This window comes from Chlorocebus sabaeus, chromosome 5 (assembly GCF_047675955.1).
Source record: "Chlorocebus sabaeus isolate Y175 chromosome 5, mChlSab1.0.hap1, whole genome shotgun sequence".
NCBI classification, from domain to species: Eukaryota; Metazoa; Chordata; class Mammalia; order Primates; family Cercopithecidae; genus Chlorocebus; species Chlorocebus sabaeus.
In genome coordinates, this window is record NC_132908.1 from 84,067,825 (window position 1) to 84,094,284 (window position 26,460).

The 26,460-nt window shown below is 47.4% G+C and overlaps 1 protein-coding gene across 2 annotated transcripts in view; it reads right to left on the reverse strand.

Annotated features, from left to right (window-relative positions):
- Positions 1–26,460, reverse strand: part of ZCCHC14 (zinc finger CCHC-type containing 14) — an 84,030-nt gene that overhangs the window by 40,613 nt on the left and 16,957 nt on the right. For both annotated transcript variants that reach the window (XM_073015628.1, XM_073015627.1), the window contains exon 2: positions 10,846–10,969. In XM_073015628.1, the coding sequence (XP_072871729.1) occupies positions 10,846–10,969 (124 nt within the window). The remainder of the gene's footprint in view (positions 1–10,845; positions 10,970–26,460) is intronic.

The following is a 26,460-nucleotide window of genomic DNA, read 5'->3' on the forward strand; positions in this document are numbered from 1 at the left end:
GGGTGCTCCTGAGCTCTGCTGGTCGGCTGTTAACACAGCTGTGGCTGACCAACACATCCCAGGCGTCTCTTAACCCTGTTCTGGTCTGTCTTTACAAGCTTCCTTACATCCTTTCTCTAGAACAAAACCTTATAAAAATAATTGGGCACACTTTAACGTTCCTATCCCTAAAACTATGAAGAGAAGTAGGAAGGGATAGATGCAGGGAAGAGAGGGTGAGGGGCACAGGGCAGCGGAAAGGGCACCACGGTTCCTGGGCTCCTAGGCCCTCCATCCATGATCACGAAGGAGGAGAGAGGAGCACTCAGCAGCAGAGGTGCAGCGACAGACCCCCACCAACTCAGCAACGCCACCAAGAGAGCAAACCCCAATCCCTTTCTCTTTAGGTCGAAAGAGACCTGGAGGAAAAAATCCAGTACTTTTCTGCCAAACGTCTTTCTTTAATTTGCTTTCAAGGTATCTTTATTACGTGGTTTAATCTACATTCTCAATAATAAGAAACCACTTCAATAATTACCAAAATTATGCTTTAAAAATCACAGTAAAGGGAATATTTATAGCAGAGGGGAGAGTTTAAAAAATGACCTGGGATAAGCCAGGCGTGGGGCTCACACTTGTGATCCCAGCACTTTAGGAGGCCGAGGTGGGTGGATGGCTTGAGCCCAGGAGTTCAAGACCAGCCTGGCCAACATGCCGAAACCCTGTCTCTACAAAAAACATGAAAGTTAGCTGGGCATGGTGGTGTGCGCCTGTGGTCTCAGTTACTCAGCAGGCTGAGGCAGGAGGACCCCAGAGGTCGAGGCTGCAGTGAGCTGAAAAACTGAGACACTGCACTCCAGCCTGGACAACAGAGCGAGACCCTGTCTCAAAAAAAAAAAAAAAGGAAAAAAAAAGAAAAGAAAGAAAGAAAAGAAAAAAGAAAAAGAACCAGGATTGTTTTCCAGCAGACACCCCTTCTTCTAAGTTCTACACAATACAACCAAATGTCTTCACACCTGAACTAAGAGCTGTACCACAATCACACCAGATACTTCCTGCTTTAAAATTTTATTACCAAAAGCCAGTTTTCATTTAAAAATTGGAAAACTGTATTCTTAAGACTAGCAGTTAAATAATAATTTTCCTAAAATATCAACTTACTTTCTCACTTTACTTGTCTATATTAATGGGATAATTTTTAGAAGCATTACTTCTTTTAGCTGTTGTTAGAATTTGAACATTCACTATCACACTGATGAAACTGCTGCTTCTTCCCTATATCTTTTTAGGACATACCATGTTATACTTAAGAACATGATATAATTTATTTTTCTTTGGTTTTTTATTATATAGCTACATTGCGTTAATTTCATTTGTTCTTCACAAAGAGAAACAAAAGTAGTTAATAACTGGTAAAACATAAAGCAGACAATAGATTCTTTTTTTTTTTTTTTTTTTTTTTTGGAGACAGGCTTTCACTCCTGTTGCCCAGACTGGAGTGTAATAGCATGATCTTGGCTCATCGCAACCTCCACCAGCCAGGCTCAAGCAGTTCTCCTGCCTCAGTCTCCTGAGTAGCTGGGATTACAGGCGTGCGCCACCATGCCTGGCTAATTTTTGTATTTTTTGTAGAGAAGGGTTTTCACCATGTTGCCCAGGCTCGTGTGGAACTCCTGAGCTCAAGTGATCTGTCTGCCTCGGCCTCCCCAAGTGCGTAAGCCACTGCGCCTGATAATATTTTTAAAGTAGCAAAAACAGGAAATGAACACCCTTTCCTTTTTTTTTTGAGATGGAGTTTTGCTCTTGTTGCCCAAGCTGGAGTGTAATGGCACGATCTCGGCTCACAGCAACCTCCGCCTTCTGGGTTCAAGCGATTCTCCTGCCTCAGCCTCCCAAGTAGCTGGGGTTACAGGTACGTGCCACCATGCCCAGTTAATTTTTTAAATTTTTAGTAGAAATGGGGTTTCACCATGTTAGCCAGGCTGGTCTCAAACTCGTGACCTCAGGTGATCCGCCCACCTCGGCCTCCCAAAGTGCTAGGATTACAGGCGTGAGACATCACACCCAGTCTTTTTTTTTTTTTTGAGATAGAATTTTGCTCTTGTTGCCCAGGCTGGAGTGCAATGGTGCAATCCTGGCTCACTACAACCTTCATCTCCCGGATTCAAGCAACTCTCTTGTCTCGGCCTCCCAAGTGGCTGATATTACAGGCGCGTGGGCTACCACACCTGGCTAATTTTTATATTTTAAGTAGAGATGGGGTTTCCCATGTTGGTCAGGCTGGTCTTAAACTCCTGACCTCAGGTGATCCACTCAACTTGGCCTCCCAAAGTGCTGGGATTATAGGCGTGAGCCACCGCACCCAAACTTCCATTTTTAACGATTAGTGATGTGGCACTTGAATTTAGGGGCCCTAGGAATATCACTTATTTACATATTAAGGTAAACATTCTGCTCGGCATTAGTATGTTCCAAGCGCAGCGCCAGCCATAAGTGATATAAAAATGAAAAGGTTCAAAGAACTGATGCTGTGCTGGGCTTCAAGGGCAGGGTCTATTCCGGGCAGAGGGATGCTGCAGTAAGGGCCCAGGAGCAGGACAGTGCTGTTTGCCTCGGAGCGGAAGGGGAGTGTCAGAAGCTGATATGGGGAAGGAAGAAGGTCACACAGAGGCAGCAGCTCCCTGGCTGGTGACACCACAGTGAACATGGAAAAGAAATCCTGCAGGTCCACTGCATTCAGATGTCTTGGTTTGAAATGTGATACTTTCTAGCTCATGAGCCTGGGCAGTTATTTCACCCCTCAAAGCCGCATGTCCTCGCCTGAGCAAAAGGAATCCTGGCTCTCGCTGCACGGCGCGGGGCTGGGCAAGTGTGGGCTGACTGCAGCGTCCTTGAGCCACCGCGGACAAGCCGTAAGCAGGGGCGTGCAGTGACACAGGGTGTACTGGACTGGTCCCTGCTTGATAGACAGACTGAAGAGAGGCAAGGCCAAAGACAGAGGGATGTATGAAGTGACAGATAAGATGGAGGCCCAGATGACGGGGAAGAAACGGTGACAGCCTCGCAGGGCCAGAGCCACCATGTGGGAGAGAAGCTGCCTTGGACTTCCAGGTTTCTGCTCTAAGCACTCGATTGCTGGGATCAATCACAAATATTGGAACCATGTCGAAGGCATGCAGGAGCTGGCAGCTCCATGCTGGGCAGGCGACTGTGTACCCACTGGCTGCATGGGTGAAAATATTCACGTTACCAGTGGCTGACAAGGACTTGGAGTCTGCAAGGGTCTCAGCTGAACTCAGAGCTGAAAGCCACCAAGAGAGGGATAGTGGCTGCAGAACAGGCTCAGGTAAGACGGCTCAGGGAAAGCGTAAAGCAGGGTACAGAAGAGTGCTATCAGGACCACTAGCCTTTGAGGGACACGAGAAGAAGGAATTTCAAAGGAAACAGAGAGGCAAGGGGAAAACCAGGCAAGGGTGTTCTCAGGAAACCGATTTAATGGAGCCCACCGGCTTCACAGGGATGACGTTTCATAATTTTAAAAAAACAGAAGCAGCCAAGGGAGGATGGAGTTTGGGGCGGGGCAGTCACAAATGCCAGGAAAAGGTAGTGAGCTCTGAAAGCACCTACCTTGCTTGTCAACTGAGGAGCCCCTCATGACCCTCCGTGAGAGCAGCTTCAGGGAGGTGCAGATGCTGAGGCTGGGGTGAGTGGTGCAGGTGCTGAAGTGAAAGAAACAGCGAAGCCCCATGCTTTCCGGCAGTGTGGCTGTGTGGTGACAGGGAGGAGGGCTCAGGCGGCCCAAGTGGACATGTGTGCCCACGCCCAAGTGGAGATACCTCGGGGGCCCTGAGAAAGGAGACAAGACTGAACACAGAGGGGGATGCCAAGCACCTGTCTCCCTCAACAGAGGAGTGGACCCAGCCTGGCAGGGGAGGCGGAAGAGAGGGGCAGATTGGCTTCTGAACAAGCTGGAAATGGAGCGCTGACCTGTGACAACCTCCAGCAAAGCCACCTGCTGGAAGGAAGTGGGGGTTCCTGGGGGACAGAGCCATGCTTGGAGCGAGCAGCGCTCACGCAGAAGGAAGTGGGGGCTCCTGGGGGACAGAGCCGTGCTTGGGAGCGAGCGGCACTCACGCAGAAGGAAGTGGGGGCTGCTGGGGGACAGAGCCGTGCTTGGGAGCGAGCGGCACTCACGCAGAAGGAAGTGGGGGCTGCTGGGGGACAGAGCCGTGCTTGGGAGCGAGCGGCACTCACGCAGAGCCCGACTAAGGGTATGTGGCATGACCTGGGCCTGCTGGGCCCCAGTCATGGCAACAGCTCCTATTCCACAAATAACAAAGAAAAATCCTGGGAAAAAATGTATTTACAGAACAAAACACCCCTCTGAAGTCACTGGAGAGTAACGAGAGCAGGCAGAACCTGGAGGAAGGCCGCAGAATACGGGAGGGTACAGGTTTGTGCCTTTCACCCGAGGGCAGGCCCCATCAGTGCCCCCGTCAGTGCCCGGCCCTGGGAAGAGGGGATAGGGCTGGGATGAGCGCAGCTGCCCACCAAGGAGAGCCTCCCAGACAAAGCCCAGGCTCTGCACGTGCCCACCGCACACCTGCTGCCCCAGCCACGGGTGGAGGGCCGGCTTCACACAGCTGGTGCAGTCTAAGGACTAAGGCACCTCCATCTGCTGCCCACCCCAGCAGAAGCCTCGACCTTGTCCAAACAATATTCCCTGTTGCAAGAGAGAAACAACACTCTTCAGAACACGAGAAAAGCTGGAAACTATAATCACACACAACGGCACAATCTAAAATTAGACATTCATAAAAACAGGGAAACGTGAGGAATACTCGAGAAAGTGCGATGAATGGACACCAGCCCTAAGTGACCCCCATGCTGAAACTGGCAGACCAGGATTTGAAAGCAGCTATTATGATGATGTTCAAAGATGTAAAAACAAAAATGCTCACAATAAGTGAATGGATAGAAACTCAGCAGAGAAACAGAAATTATAAAAAAGAACCATATAGAAATTCTAAAACTAAAAATACAGTATCTGGTATGAAAACATCCATTAGCTTGCTGTGCCAGCAGACTGAAAATGACAGAATGGTACAAGAGCTTGAAGATAGATAAAAAGAAAATGTCCCGTCTGAGGGAGAGAGAGAAAAGAATTTGAAAAATGAACTGAGTTTCAGCTCAGATTTGTGGGGCAAGACCAAAGGTTTCTCATACATGAAAACTAGAGTCTCAGATGGAGAAGACAAGGAGAATGAGGAAGAAATAATACTCCAATACTGACTGAAAAGTTTATGTTGTAGTGAAAAGCATAAGCTCAGACACAAGCAGTTCAGTAAACAAGAAATAAAAGAAAATTACACCAAGGCACATCATAGACAAACCATTCCAAACCAAAGATAAAGAGAGAATCTTCAAAGCAGCCAGAGAAAAATGGCCCATGGCATACGGCGACACAAATGCTAGAGGACTTTTCATTAGGAAAACAAGAGCCAGAATATAGCAAATTGACATTGTTAAAGTTAAAACAAAAACTCTCAATGAAGAATTCCATAATTAGCCAGAATGAAGGCAAAACAAAGATATTTTCAGATAAATGAAAACTAAAATCCACTGTCAGCAGAACTGCACTGAAAGAAAATGTGAAAGGAAGTTTTTCAGGCTGACGGGAAATGAGACCAGATGGAAATTCCAATTTTCAGGATAAAATGAAGAGCAGTGGAAATAGTAAATAATATGGACAATATAAAAGACTATCACCTTTTTCCTTTTACTTTCTTAAAATATATGCAAAAATCCTAGGCCTGTCTTACACGGTGCAGAGCACACGTAGCTGGATCCATGTGATAAGTACATATACAGGACGGGGCAGAGCTGCACTGATGATGCCTGGTAAACGGCTGACAACTGGTGAGGACAGGGAAGCCCCTGATCTGTGCCATCTGCCGATCCACAAAGCATAAATGTCCCGCCATGGTTGACGACATGCCACCATCAGTCACCAATGCAACATCAGTGGGCTTTAAAAAATCCTGGAGGCCGGGCGCAGAGGCTCACATCTATAATCCCAGCACTGCGGGAGGCCGAGGCAGGTGGATCACCTGAGGTTTCTCCAACATGTAGAAACCCATCTCTACTAAAAATACAAACTTGGCGGGGCGTGGTAGCACATGCCTGTAATCCCAGCTACTTGGAAGGCTGAGGCAGGAGAAATGCTTGAACCCGGGAGGTGGAGGTTGTGGTGAGCCGGGATCATGCCATTGCACTGCAGCCTGGGCAACAAGAGTGAAACTCTGTCTCAAAAAAAAAAAAAAAAAATCTTGGAAAGTGAACAATAGGCTCTCAGGAGATACCATAAGCTGGCCTCGGCATCCCACTGAACAACACAGTGACAAGAGGCTTCTGTGTCACATGGAGTGGCTCAACATTAACTCGGAGTGGAGCCTGAAAAGGTAAAGATGTGTACTGCATTCCTGTTGCTTCTCTTAACTGGGGGGCTCATAGAGGGAGCAAAGTCCTATTGTCCTACAGCTCTTATACGATGAAGAACTTTACTCCTATGTCTCTAATCACATTTTCTTCAGGGAAATTGAGAAAACAGTCACTCAAATGATTCTCTGTGCCCTAGGGCTCAAATCAGAATCCCTGGCTGAGGAATGCTACAGGCAACCAGCTTAAAAATAGTACAGATGGTCCCTGACTGAAAAAGGCTGGAGTTAATGATTTTTCAACTTTACAACAGTGCAAAAGCAACATGCACTCAGAAGAAACTGCTTCGAGTGCCCACACAACCATTCCACTGTACTTTCAGTACAGACTCAATAGATTACATGAGAGATTCAACACTTTAAAGTAGGCTGTTTGTCAGATAATTCTGCCCACCTGTAGGCTAATGCAAGTGTTCTGAGCACATTTAAGGTAGGCTAGGCTAGGCTAAGCCATGATGTTTAGCAGGTATGGTGTATTCGGTGCATTGCAACTTATGGTATTTTCAACTTGCAACCCCCACTGTGAGTTGAAAAGCATCTATGCAGTAAAATGAAACTGTCTAATCTAGGTGGAGGGTACTCACTGTGAAACTTCTTGAACTTTACTGTGTGTTTCAAAGTCCTCATAATAAAATGTTGGATAAAGAGCCAATAAAGAAATCGAAACTATCAAGGCTTGATTCCAGCTGCACACTGGAATCCCAGCACAACCCAGGAAAGGCCACAGACTGAGGGCATTTTAGAATTTAGATTTTAGGTGAATTCTTGTCTTCTTAGAATTCACGTTCTAATTGGTTGGGATAGATTTTTTTTTTTTACCGAAAGTACAAGACTTTGGAGTTTGTATGGCACAGCAAACACAAACCCCAGAGGCGCACAATGGAAAACATTCATTTAGGTTAAAATATAAAAAACCACAATTTTAAAAAAGCTGAGTTGTAACTGATAATATGGTAACTACCTATAGATATGACCCACATAAACATGGATTCTTTGGAACCTCTAATTTTTAAGAGTGCAAAGGGGTCCTAAGACCAAAAAGGTTGAGAACTACTGGTATATAAACAAGTTGAATGAAAGTATACCTCCTTCACTGTCTCACAAAAAGAAAACTTTAAAAAATTATAACTCCTCAAAGTCCAAAGTTACAGAACTTATTTTGTTGAGAGTATTAGTAAAAGCAGTTTCCATCTTAGCTTGTACATTACGACAGCTTCCCTAGGTTTCAGTAAATCATCAACACAGGGACTAGAATGCCTGGAGAGTGCCCTGCAGTTCTCAGCCACATCCACAAGGGCAGGGGACTCAGAAGCCACACACAGTGACCTGGAGCTGCAGCCAGGCACCGGGTACGGGGTTTACTAGGCTACAATCTCTACTCCTGAACTGGAAAACGTTCACAATAAGTAGGTCAGGAAAAAAAACGAATGATTTCACTAATGTGTACTTGTAGGCACTGCCCATACAACTGTGTGTTTTCCACTTTCAGCACAGTCCCACCTTTCTTTTCCTTTGCTATTTTCTTCAGCCGGCCACAGGGTTAAGAGCATGAGCTCTGGCTTTGAATCCCAGCTGACCTCAGGAAAAGGTCTTATCTGTGACTCAGTTCTCCCATCTGTAAAATGGGGTAAAAATCACCACATGGGATCAGTTAGAATTAAATAGGTATAATCAACCCTCACAGGGCTGTTATGAAGATGATGTAAGTCAGTATCTGTTATGTAAGTTAGTCATGTGCTTGGACTGTTGTTTCTTGAGCTTTTATATACTAAGAAATGTTTAAAGTGCCTGACCACTCTGTAAGTTAAACTGTATCACTGTAAGATTTCTGAAGAAGCTGAGAAAAAACAAAACAGAAGCAGGATACAGAAAAGACAGAGAGAAAACATTATAGTAAGAAAACTATACAACTTAGAGTGACTTTAAACTTTCTGAAGAGCAATAACCTGCACCCAACAGAATATTAAAAGGATTCACATGAAAAGTGACTAAGAAAACCAAGTTAACTCGCTTGCCAATTTCTAGACAAGAGAAACCATGACTCTCTATGACCAATGAACGCAGAATGCTGCAGATAATTAAGAGCTTCTGCTCACTGCGGTATTTTAAGCACTGTGGGGTTTGAGAATGGCCACTCGTGGCCTCAGAGCCGACCCGCCGGCCTACGCAGGCTTTGCCACAGCTCACATGAGAGTCAGCTCACCCTCTGTCTCTCTGGGCACCAAAGCATGCGGACGAGACAATGACAGGTACTCGCTATTTTGAAATTATACGGAAAAAAACAAAGAATGGGGATGTCAACAATTATGTCTTGAAGAAAAAGCACTGAAGAGTCCATCCCTTAAGATTCACAGGGTGTGCAGGGCACAGATTCCTAGGCTGGACTGTCTGGGGACAAAGCAAGCAGCACTCCACCGCAGGCCTTTCTCCTGGGATGACGTAGGGAAGGAAGAGGAGGAGCCCTTTCTACAGCGGAGGGACTCCCTGCAATTCCGATGCCAAGTGTCCACTCCAGGGTTGGAGCACTGCGGCACCTCCAGGATGAGGCTGTGGTGAAGACGCTCAACTAACAGCCACAGACTCTCCCAAGAGCAGTGGATAAGACAAAGACTGTTGTGACCTCAGGGGGTTGTTACAAGGGTCAAGTGGGGACAGGTGCCCTCGCAGGGCTGCAGTAAGGAGTTACTGTCTCCATACCATACTGTGCTCATCACATACGTCAACACAGGCTACAGCTGCTGAGGAAATGGGTCCTTCCAGAGTTAGGATCTAAATCAGAGATAGGTGGCTCTCGATGGCTTTGTCAGAATGGGACTTTAGAAACAAAGCAGTCATAAAGCCTATGGAAGGCAGGAAGCGCCACGCCAGGGATGGGGACAAGGGGGAGAGAGCACGGGGCAGGCGAGTGCGGCTCCGGGCCTCACATGGTGCACCTGCTAGAAGACAAACATCTTTGTAAATAACACAGGGAGAACAGAGGCCAGCAGATATGGACACAGCCGGCCTCGGTGCCTCCAAGCCATTGGGGCTCAGGACAAGTGACCCCAGTGAAAAGCTTGTCCCACCCTTGTCTCTCTCTCCCCACTACTGATGATTCTGCAAACCACACAAGCATTTATTTTACTGGGAATGCATTATCTGGTCCATCCAGTCCTACAAACTACCTTACTCTCCCCTCCCCAAAGCCTCCACTACCAAGGCATGGTTAGCAACTTTGCAGCTGATCGTAACACTGCAGAGGCTGGCGTGCAGAGCCACAGGGGCTCAGGCCGCGCCTCACCACCCACACTGAGCTGTCCACGTGTACATTAAAGAAAAATAAAGACTCTGGTAGCCAGTCACATTAGCCATGTTTCAAGTGCGCAGAAGGCACGTGTGGCTGGTGACGATCAACTTGGTACAGGCGGAAAACACTCCGTCACCACAGAGAGCGCTTCAGGACAACACTGCTCTAGTGGTTAAGGCTGATTTCCACGTGGAGGGGGGAGGAGGGTGTAAAACTTATTCCTCCCACCCTTTTTTTTTTTTTTTGAGATGGAATCTCACTCTACCACCCAGACTGGAGTGCAGTGGCATGATATCGGCTCACTGCAACCTCCCGCCTTCCAGGTTCAAGCAATTCTCCTGCCTCAGCCTCCTGAGTAGCTGGGATTACAGGCAGGCGCCACCACACTCAGCTAATTCTCCTGCCCCAGCCTCCCAAGCAGCTGGGATTACAGGTGTGCACCACCAGGCCTGGCTAATTTTTTCTTGAGACGGAGTTTTGCTCTTGTTGCCCAGGCTGGAGTGCAATGGTGTGATCTCAGCTTACCATGACCTCCACCTCCCAGATTCAAGCAATTCGCCTGTCTCAGATTCCCGAGTAGCTGGGATTACAGACATGTGCCACCATGCCTGGCTAATGTTGTATTTTTAGTAGAGATGGGGTTTCTTCCTGTTGGTCAGGCTGGTCTCAAACTCCCAACTTCAGGTGATCAGCCTGCCTCGGTTTCCCAAAGTGCTGGGATTACAGGCGTGAGTCACCGTGCCCAGCTTAATTTTTGTATTTTTAGTAGAGACGGGGTTTTACCATGTTGCCCAGGCAGGTCTCGAACTCCTGACCTCAAGTGATCTGCCCGCCTCAGCCTCCCAAAGTGCTGGGATTATAGGCATGAGATACCACGTCTGGACTTCTCCTTAATAAACATCAATATTTGAGATTTTTACAGACAAAGTATATTCATGTATTACTTATGGAATTTAGAAAAATACACATAAGATTAGCATTTATGAAAGATCTGAAAGCATTTAACAATGCCCTCACGGGGATCTGGGGTGTGCCCATCCTCCATCCGTCAGACGTCCTCCTAAAGCCTTCACGTGCACTCACCTTTGCTGTGTTTCCCTAAGGGCCTCTTGGGCAGCGACTCCTCCGTGGAATGTGCTGATGTGTGCAGGGCATTCTCCAAACTATCACTGACACTGCTGACAGGAGCCTCGGTTCTCGGAGTGATCTGAAGGAACAGAAACAGAATCATCTTATTTTCTCCCACGGAGTTAGTAAGGGGACAATTTTATTTATTAAGTCTTTCATAATTACCTTGGTTTCCATTTTTCTACAAAACACATATTACTATAATAATAAGCTTTCTCCAAGAAAGATGAAAATGTCACCTACTACCCTCCACTGAAAATGCAAACGAGCTCAGATAACTTGAGCCAAACATGGGAGCTTACGTCTTGTGGCTGGGGTTCATCAGGGTGCACAGAAACTATGGTAGCCAAAGAGGCCAGGTGTGGTGGCTCACACTTGTAATCCCAGCATTTTGGGAGGCTGAGGCGCATGGATCTCTTGAGCCCAGGAGTTCGAGACCAGCCTGGCCAACATGGTGAAACCCCATCTCTACTAAAAATACAAAAATTAGCTGGGCGTGGTGGCAACTGCCTGTAGTCCCAGCTACCTGGGAGGCTGACGTGGGAGGATCACTTGAACGCAGGAGGCAGGGGTTGCAGTGAGCCAAGATGGTGACACTACACTCCAGCCTGGGCAAAAGAGTAAGACTCCATCTCCAAGAAAAAAGAAAAAAAAAAAGAAACTATGTTAGCCAAGGTGGTGTGAAATATATATTTTTATTTGTGGCAAACTTTTATTTTCACATTTCTTCAAATCAAATAGTTCCCTATAAAATGAATTAAACAGCAGGACTTAACATTCTCCTCCTATAAATCTTAAATCATAAAATGCTCTAAAAACAACAGCAAAGAACAGAATACAACTGGGTCTATTTGGGGTACAGTTTGAAAAAGCATATCCTAAAATTACATCCCAATTCCATTTCTAGGAATTTGTCATACAACGTACTCACACGTGAGAAAAAGACCTGACAGGGTGTGCCCACTGCAGGAGTGTCTGTGATAGGGAAAGAGGCGCACACCCTCAGTCCCCATCGACAGAGACCTGCTAAGCAGACAGTGTACCTGCAGATGACAGCCGCCCCCGAGCTGTGGGTGGGGGAGGCCCTTGTGACCACCAGCGCTCCCAACACACACCAAGCCCAGAAACAAGCTAAGGACTAGCCAGGCTCATCCCACCCCTCCTGCTTCCTGGGTTCAGTGATGGTGTGAATACGGAATAAGCTGGAAGGGGCCCAGAGGGGCGAGAGGAGGAGGGTAGCAATAATTTTCATTCTCCCCTCCATCAATATTTTAAAATTTCACAGCCAAAACACATTTATAACTTATAGGATTTAGAAGAATAAAAATGGCCAATGCTGTAACTTCTTTACGGTCTCAATGTATTTCAACATTTCAGAGGATATAAGAGAGAGGCGTAAGATCTTAAAGTTCATCAAAAGAGCTGATAAGCAATGCTGCATTCACAGTATGGGAAAGTGCACGGCACAAGCAACCTGGAAGATGGCCTGACCTCTCCAGCCTCTGCTTGTTCTTTCATCTCATACCTGGACCGTAGGTGGCAGTTCACCAAGACGTCCCCTAAGTTCACTGGCAAGCACAGATCCCAGCACTCTCTCTGCAGAGGGCTGGGCAGGTAGGCGTGGCCTCGACCTCAGACAGGATGAAAGTGGAGGTGGAGGCTGGAGTTGGGAGGAAAGGGTGGAGACTGCCGCCACTCCTGCAGGACCAGCACCTGCTGTATCCCACAGACAGTGAGCTACACGGGCCACACCCAAGTCCACAGTGAGATCCCCTGCCCCCCAGCAGGAAGCCCTCCTGGGCTGTTCATGCAGGGAGAGGGACTAACAGATCCCACGCGGCTCAACAGATGCCTTCCAAGAAAAGCAACTCGTCACAGGGCTACATAATTGGGAAGTTTATATAACTCGAGAAAATAAGGCCGGGTGCAGCGGCTCATGGCCGTAATCCCAGCACTTTGGGAGGCTTAGGCAGGAGGACTGCTTGAAGCTAGGAGTTTGATACTGGCCTGGGTAACACAGCGAGACCCTGTCTCCATTTAAATTTTTTAAAAAGTAAAAAAAAAAAAAGAAAAAGAAAAGTCCTAGCCGTGCAGTAACTCCTCCAGAAAGTCAATTCTTTGGATAACATTACTAACATGTTATCAAGAAAACTAAATTTTGTGAATTACTTATATTTGTAATTTAAATTGGGTGATTTCTTTCTGATTTAACAAAGTCTCTTTCATTACTCAATGGTTAGAGATCCCAAAAATGAACTCCTTTCCCATTAAACAAGATAAAAGAACAATACAAGTACGATGCAAACCTTACACAAAGAGATTTTTAGTTCCAAACAGTAAATATTACTTTGCAAGACAACTCAGGAAGTTAACATGTTAACTGTATAAGAAACACAGCCAAGGCTCGGCGCGGTGGCTCACGCCTGTAATCCCAGCACTTTGGGAGGCCGAGGCGGGTGGATCATGAGGTCAGGAGATCGAGACCAACCTGGCTAACACGGTGAAACCCTGCCTCTACCAAAAATACAAAAAATTAGCTGGGCGTGGTGGCGGGCGCCTGTAGTCCCAGCTACTCGGGAGGCTGAGGCCGGAGAATGGTGTGAACCTGGGACATGGAGCTTGCAGTGAGCCGAGATCGCACCACCGCACTCCAGCCTGGGCGACAGAGTGAGACAAGGAGGGAGGGAGGGAGGGAGGGAGGGAGGAAGGAAGGAAGGAAGGAAGGAAGGAAGGAAGGAAGGAAGGAAGGAAGGGAGGGGAAAGGAAGGAAACAAACACACAGCCGAGACCAGGTTTAGTGGCTCACGCCTGTAATCCCAGCACTTTGGGAGGCCAAGGCAGGCGGATCACCTGAGGTCAGGAGTTTGAGACCAGCCTGACCAACATGGTGAAACTCATCTCTACTAAAAATACAAAACTAGCCAGGCATGGTGGTGCACGCCTGTAATCTCAGCTACTGGGGAGGCTGAAGTAGGAGAATCACTTGAACCCAGGAGCTGGAGGTTGCAGTGAGCCAAGATTGCGCCATTGCACTCCAGCCTGGGCAACAAGAGTGAAACTCTGTCTCAAAAAAAAGAAAAAGGAAAAAGAAACATAGCCAGGTGCAGTGATTCACACCTGTTTACCTCCAGCACTTTGGGAGGCCAATGCAGGAGGATCACTTGAGGCCACGAATTCAAGGTCAGCCTAGGCAACATATTGAGACCCCATTTCTACAAAAACACAAAAATTAGCTGGGAGTCATGGCGTGTGCCTGCAAGTCCCAGTTACTTGGGAGGCTAAGGTAGGAGAATCGCTTGAGCCCAGGAGTTTGAAGCTGCAGTGAGGTATGATCATACCACTGCACTCCAGCCTGGGTGATAGCGAGACCCTATCTCAAAAAAAACAAAAGAAATATAACCACAGCAGAGTCCATTCAATTTGGCCTGATGCCTGATGCATGAACCTCCACATTCTTTTAGCTACTTTGATATACATTCTAAGTCCTGGTTCTAAGAAGGGAAAGAGAGCTGCCTTTTCTCTTTTTTAAGAGACGGAGTCTTGGCTGGGCACAGTGGCTCATGCCTGTAATCCCAGCACTTTGAGAGGCCGAGGTGGGTGGATCACCTGAGGTCAGGAGTTAAGAGACCAGCCTGGCCAACATGGTGAATGAAACCTCGTCTCCACTAAAAATACAAAAATTAGCCAGGCGTGGTGGCAGGTGCCTGTAATTCCAGCTATTCGGGAGGCTGAAGCAGGAGAACTGCTTGAACCCAGGAGGTGGAGGATGCAGTGAGCTGAGATCGTGCCACTGCACTCCAGCCTGGGTGACAGAGCAAGACTCCATCTAAGGAGGGAAAAAAAAAAAAGAGTCTCTTCTATTACTCAGGCTGGAATGCAGTGGCACAATCGTAACTCACTGTAGCCTCGACCTGCTGGGCTCAAGTGATCCTTCCACCTCAGCCTCCTGAGTAACTGGGACCACAGGTGCACACCACCACGCATAGCTGCTGAGAGTGAGCTGTCTTGACAACCAGCATCAGCAGTTCCAACTTTGCTGGTAGTGGCGAACCTCCCCGCCCCCAAAAGAAAACACGTGTGATCAGTGCATTCTCGCACACACACACACCGCCTGCCCACCCTAAAACACTCCAAACAGCCACAAAGGAAAGCCAGCCTCCTGACTCTCAACCTGCTGGGGGAGGAAGGGGAGAGGAGGGCTGAGCAGGGGAGAACACAGCCTTGGAGAGGAGGAGAGCGGTACTGATTAGTGCTTCTCAGCCTGGATGGCACACTGGAACACCAAGGCCCTGAGAAGACCACGTCCCACACTCCCCACCAAAATCAGAGTTTCTGGAAATGGGGTTTCTTTTGTTTTGTGCCTGAAGCTTCTCTGGTGATTCTAATTTGCGGCCAGGCTGAGAACCAACCATGACCCCAAGTCCAGGTTTTCTACTGCACCCATCATCCGGTCCATTCCCGGCAAGGACAAAGAGGAGACCCAGAGAAAACAGGAAGTCCTTTCCCCACACAGACAGGAAGAGCTAAAGGCTGTAGGTCCGTCTGCCACAACCACAAGTGGAAGGGGAAAGCCCATGAGCCACCCTAGCAAAACACACGCACTGCATCTGACATCGAGACAGGAAGGAAAACTCCTTAGAATGGCAACTGCTGGAAAAGAAAGACCTGTTTTCCTCCGTATATTTCCCCAAGGCATTTCTTCTTAGTTTTCCAAATGTTCACTTTTTCCAACCAAGCCTTTATCATAACTTTGCTCCTTTGTTTACATTGAAAGCTGTCTTCAGTTGTGTTTCCCAGAAATGCTGTTTTGGGGTTATTTTTGGTGAAGTCAGTTTGCTCCACGTGACCTATGTTCGACTCAAATGCTCTCTGACTCAGGCTCACCCACAGGACTCGTCATCTGGCCTGATGTGCACGAGAGGGAAGACTGACCAGCTCCAAATGCTGCCTTCTGCTACTGCTAGGAAGGCAACGGGAAGCTGCTCTCTTCCTCTCCACGGCCAGCCTCTTCCCACGACCCACAAAGACCCTCTGCCCGGCCCTGCAACCTGGCGTCCAGTCCTCCCCCAGCTCTTCACTCCATGCACTGCTGCCCTGGGCACAGCCATCACATCCGCCTGAGGCCCTCGCCCTGGCTGTCTCCTCTGCCTGGAAGCGCCCCCTGTGCCTTCCCATCTATACTCAAATGTCCTTCTCAGCAAGACTTCTCGATGCTCGGCAAGGCAGCTGTGTTTTTGGTCTGCTTTGTTCACTGCTGTTCCTTTGCACTTCGAACTGGGCCTGGCATGAAGCAGGCCCTTAATAAGGATCTGTAAAATACATCACGATATCACCAAATTTTAATGAAATTCAGAATCAAACAAATTGAAAAGCACTTCTATTTCAAAGAAAAATTTCTGCAATCTACATTATGTAACAGACAATCAGAGTGTTCCACCAGATCTACAAAGCGCTAACCCAGGAATGAAATATGACTCTGAAGCAAGCTACTGGTAGTCACGGGGCACACCCGCCTCTGTGGCTCTTCCAGGAAAGCTGAGGCTCCACACTGGCCGCACATCTAGGGGCACCTGGACTGGGGCAGCCCGCCCCTGGCTCTTATGCAATTAACCTTCTTATTGTTACAGTTTAAAGAGACGCCTCTGCTTCCAAACTTTAATGTGCAAAATGCCTCCGGATCTGGTTGAAACACAGGTTTGATTTATAAGGTCCGGGGTGGGCTTGAGAATCTTGCATTTCTAACCAGCTCCCAAATGACAATGATGCTGCATGAGTATTTCAAGATAAATCTTCACCATGTTCAAAACAGTCAAAGGCTCGACAGCCTCCTCTTATTTTTTAATTAAAAAAAAATTAACAGAGCCAGGGTCTCACTATGTTACCCAGGCTGATCTCAAACTCCTGGGCTCAAGCCATCCTCCCGCCTTGGCTGGGATTACAGGCGTGAGCCACCGAGCCCAGCCTCCACAACCTCCCTTTGGATGGGATGGAAAAGGGAATCCCTGCACTGCGCAATTAGACCAGAAGGACTCAAAGGCCCTTCCAGGCAAGGGTGAGAAGCCACGCCTGCAGATGGCGTGAAGAGTTGACGGTGGCTGCGGGTCGTGACCCCTGCTAACTACCCCCGCCCTAGGTATTTACGCTTTTTTTTAAAAAAAAGGTTTTTCCTCTGTTCATGCCACCTGACAGAAAGAAGAAACGTAGCACTACACAGGCTTCTTTAAAGCTCTGTGCTTACAACTCACTTTAATGTTTATGAACCAGACCATAACTTTTAGAGGAGAATTAATTTCTAAAAATCTATTTCCTGAAAGCTCCTCCAAAGTCATCCAAATGGGACGTGCTGACGCAGTCAGATGAAAGCAGAGCACCCCCAACACTGACGGCAGCCTGGGTCTCCAGAAGGCTCGCTGCACCCCACTGGTGGGCATTTGAAAACTGCTCAGAAAAATGGCAGTGAGCTTCTAGAGCAGGGTTTTAACCTTCTCTTTGTGCCCGCGACCTCTCTGGCAGTTTGATGACACCTACTGAACCCTTCTAAGAAACATATTTCAAATGCATAAAATACACAGGACTGCAAACAAAGTCAATTATATTGAAAACTGTCATCTAAGTATTAGGGGACGAATGGGCTTCTCGAACAAAGTAGGTGGGTCTCAGGTCACTTCACAGGAGTGCTAAGCATAAAGGAGACTTGAAGACGCTTTCTACAACTGTGAAATCAAAGTATCTGTGACTCCATCTGTGGCCAAGTCACAGGTACTGTTCGTACGACTGTGGATTCCTGCCTGCTTCCATAAAGGGAGGGAGTGCTCAATTCCCAGTTAGAGGCTGGAGAAAGAGAAGTTGTGATGGCTTCCACTCTCCACGGCTAGGAGTTCCTACTGGGACAGTCACATCTAACCGCGCCCACCAGAGGGGCAGCCCACCACTGCCTTCCTCACCTTGTTTCTTCACAAATACGAAGGACCTGAACAGTATTCACATAAGCATGCCACATAAAAACAAGCCCTGGAAAACCCTTGCAGTCACTTTGGAGGTCAGGTGCTTTTCATGAAAAAAAAAAAAAAAAAAAAAGTGTGTGTTTTTTTACTAAAGAGACAAGGTCTCGCTATGTTGCCCAATCTGACCTCTAACTCCTGGCCTCAAAAGTGGTCCTCCAGCCGGGCGTGGTGGCTCACGCCTGTAATCCCAGCACTTTGGGAGGCCGAGGTGGGCAGATCATGAGGTCAGGAGATGGAAACCATCCTGGCTAACACGGTGAAACCCCATCTCTACCAAAAACATTTTTAAAAATTAGCTGGGCGTGGTGGTGGGCGCCTGTAAGTCCCAGCAACTCAGGAGGCTGAGGCGGGAGAATGGTGTGAACCCTGGAGGTGGAGCTGGCAGTGAACTGAGATTGCGCCACTGCACTCCAGCCTGGTGGTCCTCCACCAGATCAGACCTGTTGATAGATGAAAACTGTCTGCTTTCTCCTCTGGCAGGAGAAGACGCTTCATTCCTTTTGGAAGGAAACCTGAATGAGGACTGCAAGCCTCTCATTTTACCAGACACTAAACCCAAAATTAAGGATAATGGAGATCTGGTTTTGTCAAGCCCCAATAATGTAACACTGCCCCAAGTGAAAACAGAAAAGGAAGATTTCATCGAACTCTGCACCTCTGGGGTAATAAGCAAGAGAAACTGGGCACAGTTTACTGTCAGGCAAGCTTTCCTGGAGCAAATATAATTGGTAATAAAATGTCTGCCATTTCTGTTCATGGTGTGAGTACCTCTAGAGGACAGATGTACCACTGTGACATGAATACAGCATCCCTTTCTCAACAGCAGGATCAGAAGCCTATTTTTAATGTTATCCCACCAATTCCCATTGGTTCTGAAAATTGGAATAGGTGCCAAGGATCTGGAGATGACAACTTGACTTCCTTGGGGACTCTGAACTTCCCTAGTCAAATGGTTTTTTTTTTGTTTCTTTTTGTTTTTTTTTGAGACAGAGTCTCGCTCTGTCACCCACGCTGGAGTGCAGTGGTGTGATCTCGGCTCACCTCAAGCTCTGCCTCCCGGGTTCAAGCGATTCTCCTGCCTCAGCCTCCCGAGTAGCTGGGACTACAGGTGCCCGCCATCACGCCCAGCTAATTTTTTGTATTTTTCGTAGAGACGGGGTTTCACCGTGTTAGCCAGGATGGTTTCAATCTCCTGACCTCGTGATCCGCCCGACTCGGCTTCTCAAAAGTGCTGGGATTTCAGGTGTGAGCCACCGCGCCCGGCTGAACAGTTTTTTCCAATGGCTATTCAAGGTAAGATAAGTGTTTTTCTGTTTCTTAAGAATGGTACATTTAAGATAGATTAATATATGTAAATCTTCATTTATTTGTATGTGTTCTCTAAAGATCCATGTGCTTTTTTATATAAGTTTAAGTGGCCTTTTGAAAGTAGGAAGGGTAGACAAACGGTCTACCCAGGTTTTTTCCTTAAATAGTGGTATTCAGTACAACACTGGCCAATGGTAAGGATTTTAACATTTTAAAAATAATATTGCTCATTATTTAATAGATATCTTAAGGAAAAATTATATAAATTCAGGAGAGTATCATGTCTCATAATATCATATTATGTTGTGCATGTTCACCCAGCTGTTTTAGAATATGTTCTTATATTACAATAAATGATACCCTTAATTACATAGTCAAAAAAAAAAAAAAAAACACAAGTGGTCCTCCACCTCACCCTCCAGAGGAACTGGGACAACAGGAGGTGCATGCCACTATGCCAGGCTTAACCTACAAACAGCTCCTTATCATCTACTGCCTCAGGTTCAAACCCCTTCCCCCGTTTTTTAGGACACTGCTAGATGTTTTTCCTAGCTTAACTTTTAAAGTCTTATTATTTCCTAACCTAGGGGTTCTCAACTGGGGGCAATTTTTGTCCCCAAGGGACATTTGGCCACGTCTGAAAACATCTTCTGTGAACTGGGGTGGGGATCCTCATGGCATGCAGCCAGTGGAGACCAGTGATGCTGTTAAACATCCTGCAGCACCCAGGACAGCTCCAGAGCAAGGAAGTACCTGGCCCCAGGCCTCAGGAGTGCCAAGGCTGAGAGGCCCTCCCTGATAGAGTTTATTTTCCCTAATACTGAGTACTGCGTCTGCATGTGGAATACCCGGGAGCTGGCAAACCAGGTAGGCTGAGAAAGCCAAGTCTAGACATGTTTGAAAAGAACACGGTCAGTTTAAAAAGCCAGGTGTCAATGGAATGCCTAAGATGTCAAGACACATTGCGAGAGACCATGAAGAATAAAAGAACAAAAAGTACTAGCGTTTTTGTCTGTCTGTTTTTTGGAGACATGGTCTATGCTGCCCAGGCTGGTCTCAAACTGCCAGGCTCAAGTCATCCTCCTGCCTTAGCCTCCTGAGCAGCTGGGACCACAGGTATGAGACAATGTACCTGGCTATAACCACCTTTTGTACAATTCTTTCCAAGTATCCATTATGCAGGCATGTGCGATCATCTGTCTGATCCCTGCAGTAAGCGTGATGTACACAGATCAAATTATCTCCATGTTAAAAACAAGAAAAACTGAACGTCAGTCCCTAAATGCCTTCCCCAAGGTCATCTGGCCAGTAGGGAGCAAAATCAAGTGCAGACTTGAGGTCCTGTAACTACAGAGGTCTGTGATTTACGCAGATTAAATCCAAGGAGGCGAGCGGAGCACAGCGGTCAGGAGACATCTCTGGCGGCCACAGTGCTGGGTCCACATGGGGCAGCCCCTGTTTCCTCCACTATGGGATGGAAATAACGGCACCTACCTAAGGCTTTTGTGAGAATTAAGTAAAATGCATTTCTAGTACTTAGTGAACTGGAAAAATGTTAGCATGAAAAATGTTAGTTGCTATTATTGTGGTGCTCATGGTGTAGCTGGAGGGCAATTAAATTGCTTCAGTGCTGTGACAGAGACTCGGAGCTCTGGGAGGATCCAGGAGGGGCACTGGGAACTGGGCCTCCCAGAGGACAGGGCTCCCTGTGTCTGCAGCACCTACTGCACCCCTGTGGGCAGCACACCCCCAGAAGCACCGAGGATGAGGACAGAGCCACCCACAGCCACCCCAGCTCCGTGTTCCCTGCACTGGGGGCCAGGGCCTATCTTCTCAAGTAGAGACTCTACCATGACATGTGTTCGTCTGTTCTAAAACCAGTGCACTTGCCAGGCACAGTGGCTCATGCCTGCAATCCCAGCACTTTGAGGGGCTAAGGCAGGAGGATCGCTTGAGCCCAGTAGTTCAAAACCAGCCTGGGGTGAGGAGCGAGGGCTCACACCTGTAATCCCAGCACTTCGGGAGGCTTAGGCAGATGGAACTCCTGAGGTCAGGAGTTCAAGACCAGCCTGGCCAACACAGTGAGACCACATCTCCACCAAAATTTAGAAATTACCTGGGCATGGTGGTGTGTGCCTGTACCTAGCTACTCAGGAGGCTGAGGTGGGGGAATCACTTCAACCTGGGAAGTTGAGGCTGCAATGAGCAATGATTGCATCACTGCACTCCAACCTGGGCGACAGCACAAGAAGCCAACTCAAAAAAATAAATAAATAATGAAAACAAGTGCATGACAGCTTGAGTAATTATTTAATTACTTGGACTACAGTTAAAATGTTCTCAGGAGTCATATGCTCATAGAGCTGCAGGTGGGTGGCCTCGTCCTCAGCCGAGTGTAAACTGGGGCCACTGTCTGGACAGCAACAAGGCAGCATGTGATGAACTTTTTTTTCCATCTGTAGCTTTTCACCCACTAATCCCACTGGGAGGAGTCTGCTCTTAGGATACAGTCAATCAGTGACATAGTCAAAGGTTTGTGTGTAAGATTTATCTCAGCTTGAGCAAAAAGAAGAACAAACAACATAAACATCCCAGCAACAGATTACTACTGAAATAGGTCACTAAATGTGTATGTCCAGATGACTGAATATTATGCAGTCTTAAAAGGCATGCAGGATGCTCACAGATAATGTGAAAACGGGCAGAACGTATGTCAGTTGTTCAGGCACTGAGAAAAGACAAACGTACACTGAAATATTAATAGCATTTATCTCTGGATAACTTTTATTTTTCTGTTTTCCAATTTTCCTGTGAGGAACAATCACTGCTTTTAGAATTTAAACAAGTTACAGATATTGAGTCTAAATATAAATACCTCCCTACAAGAAATGAATGATATGAAAAGTATAGAAAAAGCAAGCTTCTGAAACCATAACCACACTTTCCTTCCACATATATCCCAAGGGCCAGGCACATCAGGGGCCAACATGAACTCCAAAGTGTCTACCCCATGAACAAAGCACAGTAAACATGACTATGAAAAAAGAGTGTTTTCAATTTGGTTTCCAATTAACCTGCCTCTATACAGCAAGGAGTAACGTATGTTAAATACTTTTAAGCCAATGTAAAAAACATGGAACATAAAAAGAAAAATGATTTGTAAGCATTTTACTAAAATAGTCATTACGTGTCTCTAAAAACCAGAACAAGAAGACAGAGAGTTTAAGAGTGAAAGCTATTTGCTGACTTAGGCCAAGTGAAAGCCAACGCTAACCAAAAAATCATTTTCCATGTAAAAACATTCCTTTTAATATTTCTTACCCTAGAGCTCTACTCATTAAAAAGAGAGAGAAAAAAAAAATCACTGCTCAAAATCTCAGCAAAGGGAACCCAGTACTTAACTAGACAAGCTCCCAGAGTGACCAGATGCAAATCTCTTTCACCGATAGCCACAGGGCAGCACAGCCTCCACTAGGAACACTAGCCCTAACTGCCCACCCACGGGTGCTTCCAGACCTCCAGGTGCCAAGACATCCCACCAGGGGCCAATCACATTGGACTTCTGGGGTAAGGCCTGCCTACAGCCAGCCTCCAACACACCCAGAATCCCTGTTCCAGAGACTGCCTGTAGAAACAGCAGGGAGTCTGAAGTCGAGAGCCCTAGGTAGGCTAAAGACATACTTTTCTAGTCCTGTAATCCCATAAAACAGGGTTAAAAGGGCATCTTAACAGATTTATTGACTTCAGAGAGAACACCAGCATCTTGCCTGCACTCATGAGCAGCAACTCATTTCTGCCTTCCTAGCTCCTCCTTGCCTTCCTGTCCAGCAGCGACCTACTCACCACTACGGTCGGAGGCCGGTAATGAGGCTGACCTTCATTGTTGACCAGGTTCTGACTACTTCTGTCTTCCAGTGTTTCCCAGCAACTACTACCTTCCACTAAAAAAATGACTTTATGCACCAGGAGAGAAAACGCCTGCACAGACAAGTGCAAGTGTCAATAAAACTGGGGTGGGGGTAGGGGCGGAACTGAAGTAAGTCAGAGGAATATAACAGTGAAAAATTGTCAACTTCCTGCAGTGATGCCAAATGCTGGCCCTAGACTCAGACCCTGGGGAGGGCCAGCCCCCATCACTAGCCATGCGACACAAGTGACGTGACTTTTCCAAGCCTGTGTCCCTATCTGTAACGTGGAGACAGTCACCATACTGACTTCCGAGGGTTGGTGCAAGGATTGAAGCAGCCAGTCCACCAAGCGTGGCTCTCAGGATGGAGCCTGGCAAACAGCAAGCGCCCAATCCACAGCCATAGGGATCCAGGTTGGCACAGTGCACCGAGGCACGCACGCAAAGCCTCTCCCTCAGATCTTCCCTCTCAAGACGGCCCCACAGAGCAGACCACCAGCAGCACCGCTATGGCGTGGGCGGGGTGGGAGAGAAACCAATCAGAGGCTGCTTGAAAAAGGTACAACATCAGCAGTTAGGAGTAACAGGTGACAGCAAGGGAACACACAGAAGTAACACTGACAGGACGTGGCCACGTGGGAACAAGCAACCTAATCTCAATAATCTCTGAAGACAAGACCGTCAGAAAGTAAATATGGTCACCATAATGGTCCCTTCCCCCTCAAGAAAAATTCACTTTTTATTTTTTATTTCTGAGATAGGGTCTCGCTCTGTTGCCCAGGCTGGAGTGCAGTGGCACAATCGCAGCTCAGTGCAACCTCCCACCTCAACCTCCTGAATAGCTGGGACTACAGGCATGTACCACAGTGCCCAGCTAATTTTTTATTTTTTGTACAGATGGGGGACTCCCTATGTTGCCCAGGCTGGTCTTGTACTACTGGCCTCAAGAGATCCTCCCAACTCGGCCTCCAAAAAGTGCTGAGTGGGATTACAGGCATGAACCACTGCACCCAGCGTAAGAAAAAATTTAAATTATGTGACACTCGTAATGTTAGAAACAGTGAGCTGCAACAGCTTCAGGGGCAGAGGCCGCAGCTAGCACCCTCTCCACTGCAGGCATAGGTACAATCTAATTCCACTGATGCCACATCCAAGAGGATGGCAGATGAGACATTCCCTGATGGTACTTTTTTTTTTTTTTTTTTTGGAGACGGAGTCTCGCTCTTGTTCCCCAGGCTGGAGTGCAATGGTGCGATCTCGGTTCACTGCAACCTCCGACTCCTGGGTTCAAGCGATTCTCCTGCCTCAGCCTCCTGAGTAGCTGGGATTACAGGCAGGCACCACCACACCCAGCTAATTTTTGTATTATTACTAGAGATGGGGTTTCGCCATGTTGGCCAGGCTGGTCTCAAACTCCTGACCTCAGGTGATCCACCTGCCTTGGCCTCCCAAAGTGCTGGGATTACAGGTGTGAGCCACAGTGCCTGGCCTATCTTCGAGACTTTTGATGTTAAGTACATACTATACACAATATTGTTATCGTGAATATTTGGCCAGGAATATGCTTAAACACTGGGGTTTTCTTAGAGAAGCTGGCTAAATGTCTAATTACAGTAAATAAACTACACCATAATGACCATTTTGGTTCCCACTATAACATACAACTCCCTGAGATGGGCCATTCAAAGCAGTGAGCACGTTCAAGCAGCTCTTTATAGCCCTCTGGGAATACTAGCCATGGTATAGGTTCAGTTTCAGAACATTAAGGCGTCTAGCATGGGAAAGAACAGGACTTGAAGAGGCCAGAAGGAGCAAGAAACCCCTGGTTGAAAACAAGAGTGCATCCAAGGTCCAGAAAGTGTCAGTAAAATCGGCTAGCAGGCTTTGTTTCTGCAGGCACCACAAACTCTATTCCAGGAGTCTTCTTGGGACACCCTACTATGAACAAGGCATTGCTGCTTCAGAGCCAGGGACCCCATCTCTTACTGTCAGTCATGCAACAAAAGATAAGACCAGAAAGGGCTCACCTGGATTGATCACAGAAGACATTTAGGCCAGAAAGTTTCAGATTTACCTTCCACTGCAGCTACGACCAGACCCTCACCCCCAGGCACCTGGTATCTGCCCAACCAAACTTCACGCCTACAGGAGAGGCCTGGCCCAAGCCCGCTTCTCCGGCGAGTTCACCACACGCCTGACTCTCCTTTCCGTGGCTGACCACCACCAGGGGCCAGAGCACGTAGACAACCATTCCACTGACATCCTCCAGATGGACCCATGAACTTCAAGACACTGGGCCATCCCAGCCTTCTCTCTGTACAGCACCTCATCGTTTTAGCAGCACATGTTCCAGCTAGTATAAAACTCCCCTTTACAGTTGCCCTTCCTCAGGGATAATGAATCCTTCCTAGAACACATGGTTCATATTTATTTCTGCAACCCTTGGAGTATATAAAGCAGGCGGTTCTACTTTCAGTAATGGCTGAGACATTGGACCAATCCTCTTGCAGATAACTATAAACTCTGGACAAAGCATAAAAAACAACAAACTGAACAGGACCTAGAACAAGCAGAAACTGGAGGGGGCCTGTGCCCAGAGCGAGCTGAGCACTGCATGGGTTTCCTGTCCTGGGGCAGAACCTGGTCCTCATCAGAGAAGGAGGGCAGCTAAAGCTCATAGAGAATCCCATAGTCTCACTTAAAAAACCAGAGAGGGGAATTCTGGTAGACAATTGCAGCTGGAAAGCAACGGGGTAAACCTGGAAGCAAGAGCACCCTAGGAGGGGACACCATGCTCTGCACATCAACTCTGTGTGAGCCCTGAAGCAGGCAGGCACAGGGCAGGTCCAGGACAGCAAGGTCACACTACAGCAACTGAGCAGAGATTTTAGCTGCTGATAACACAGGAAGAGTATCTGGAGTTTGAGTCCAGCCAAACTGACTGCCTGCTAAAACAAAGCATCATCAATCTTCAGGAGGACAGAACGAAGTCCAGAGTTTCTACAACGGATCACTCACAAAATCCAAGAAGCAATCACAATTATTAGACATGGAAACAAACAAAAACATAAACTATACAAAAAGGAAAGGGTTAGCTCTGGAGACCAGGCACAGGACACTCCCACGTTGGCAGCACAGACAGGGACTCAGCAGCCCTTACAACAGGGCTCAGGAACAGAAAGGAAAAGGGACTTGGGCTGGACAAGCCAAACGGGTCTCAAGAGAGAAACAGAACGTTTTTTTAAAAAGTGGAAATTCCAGTGCCAGGTGCAGTGGCTCACGCCTGTAACCCCAGCACTTTGGGAGACCGAAGCAGGCAGATCACCTGAGGTCAGGAGTTCGAGACTAGCC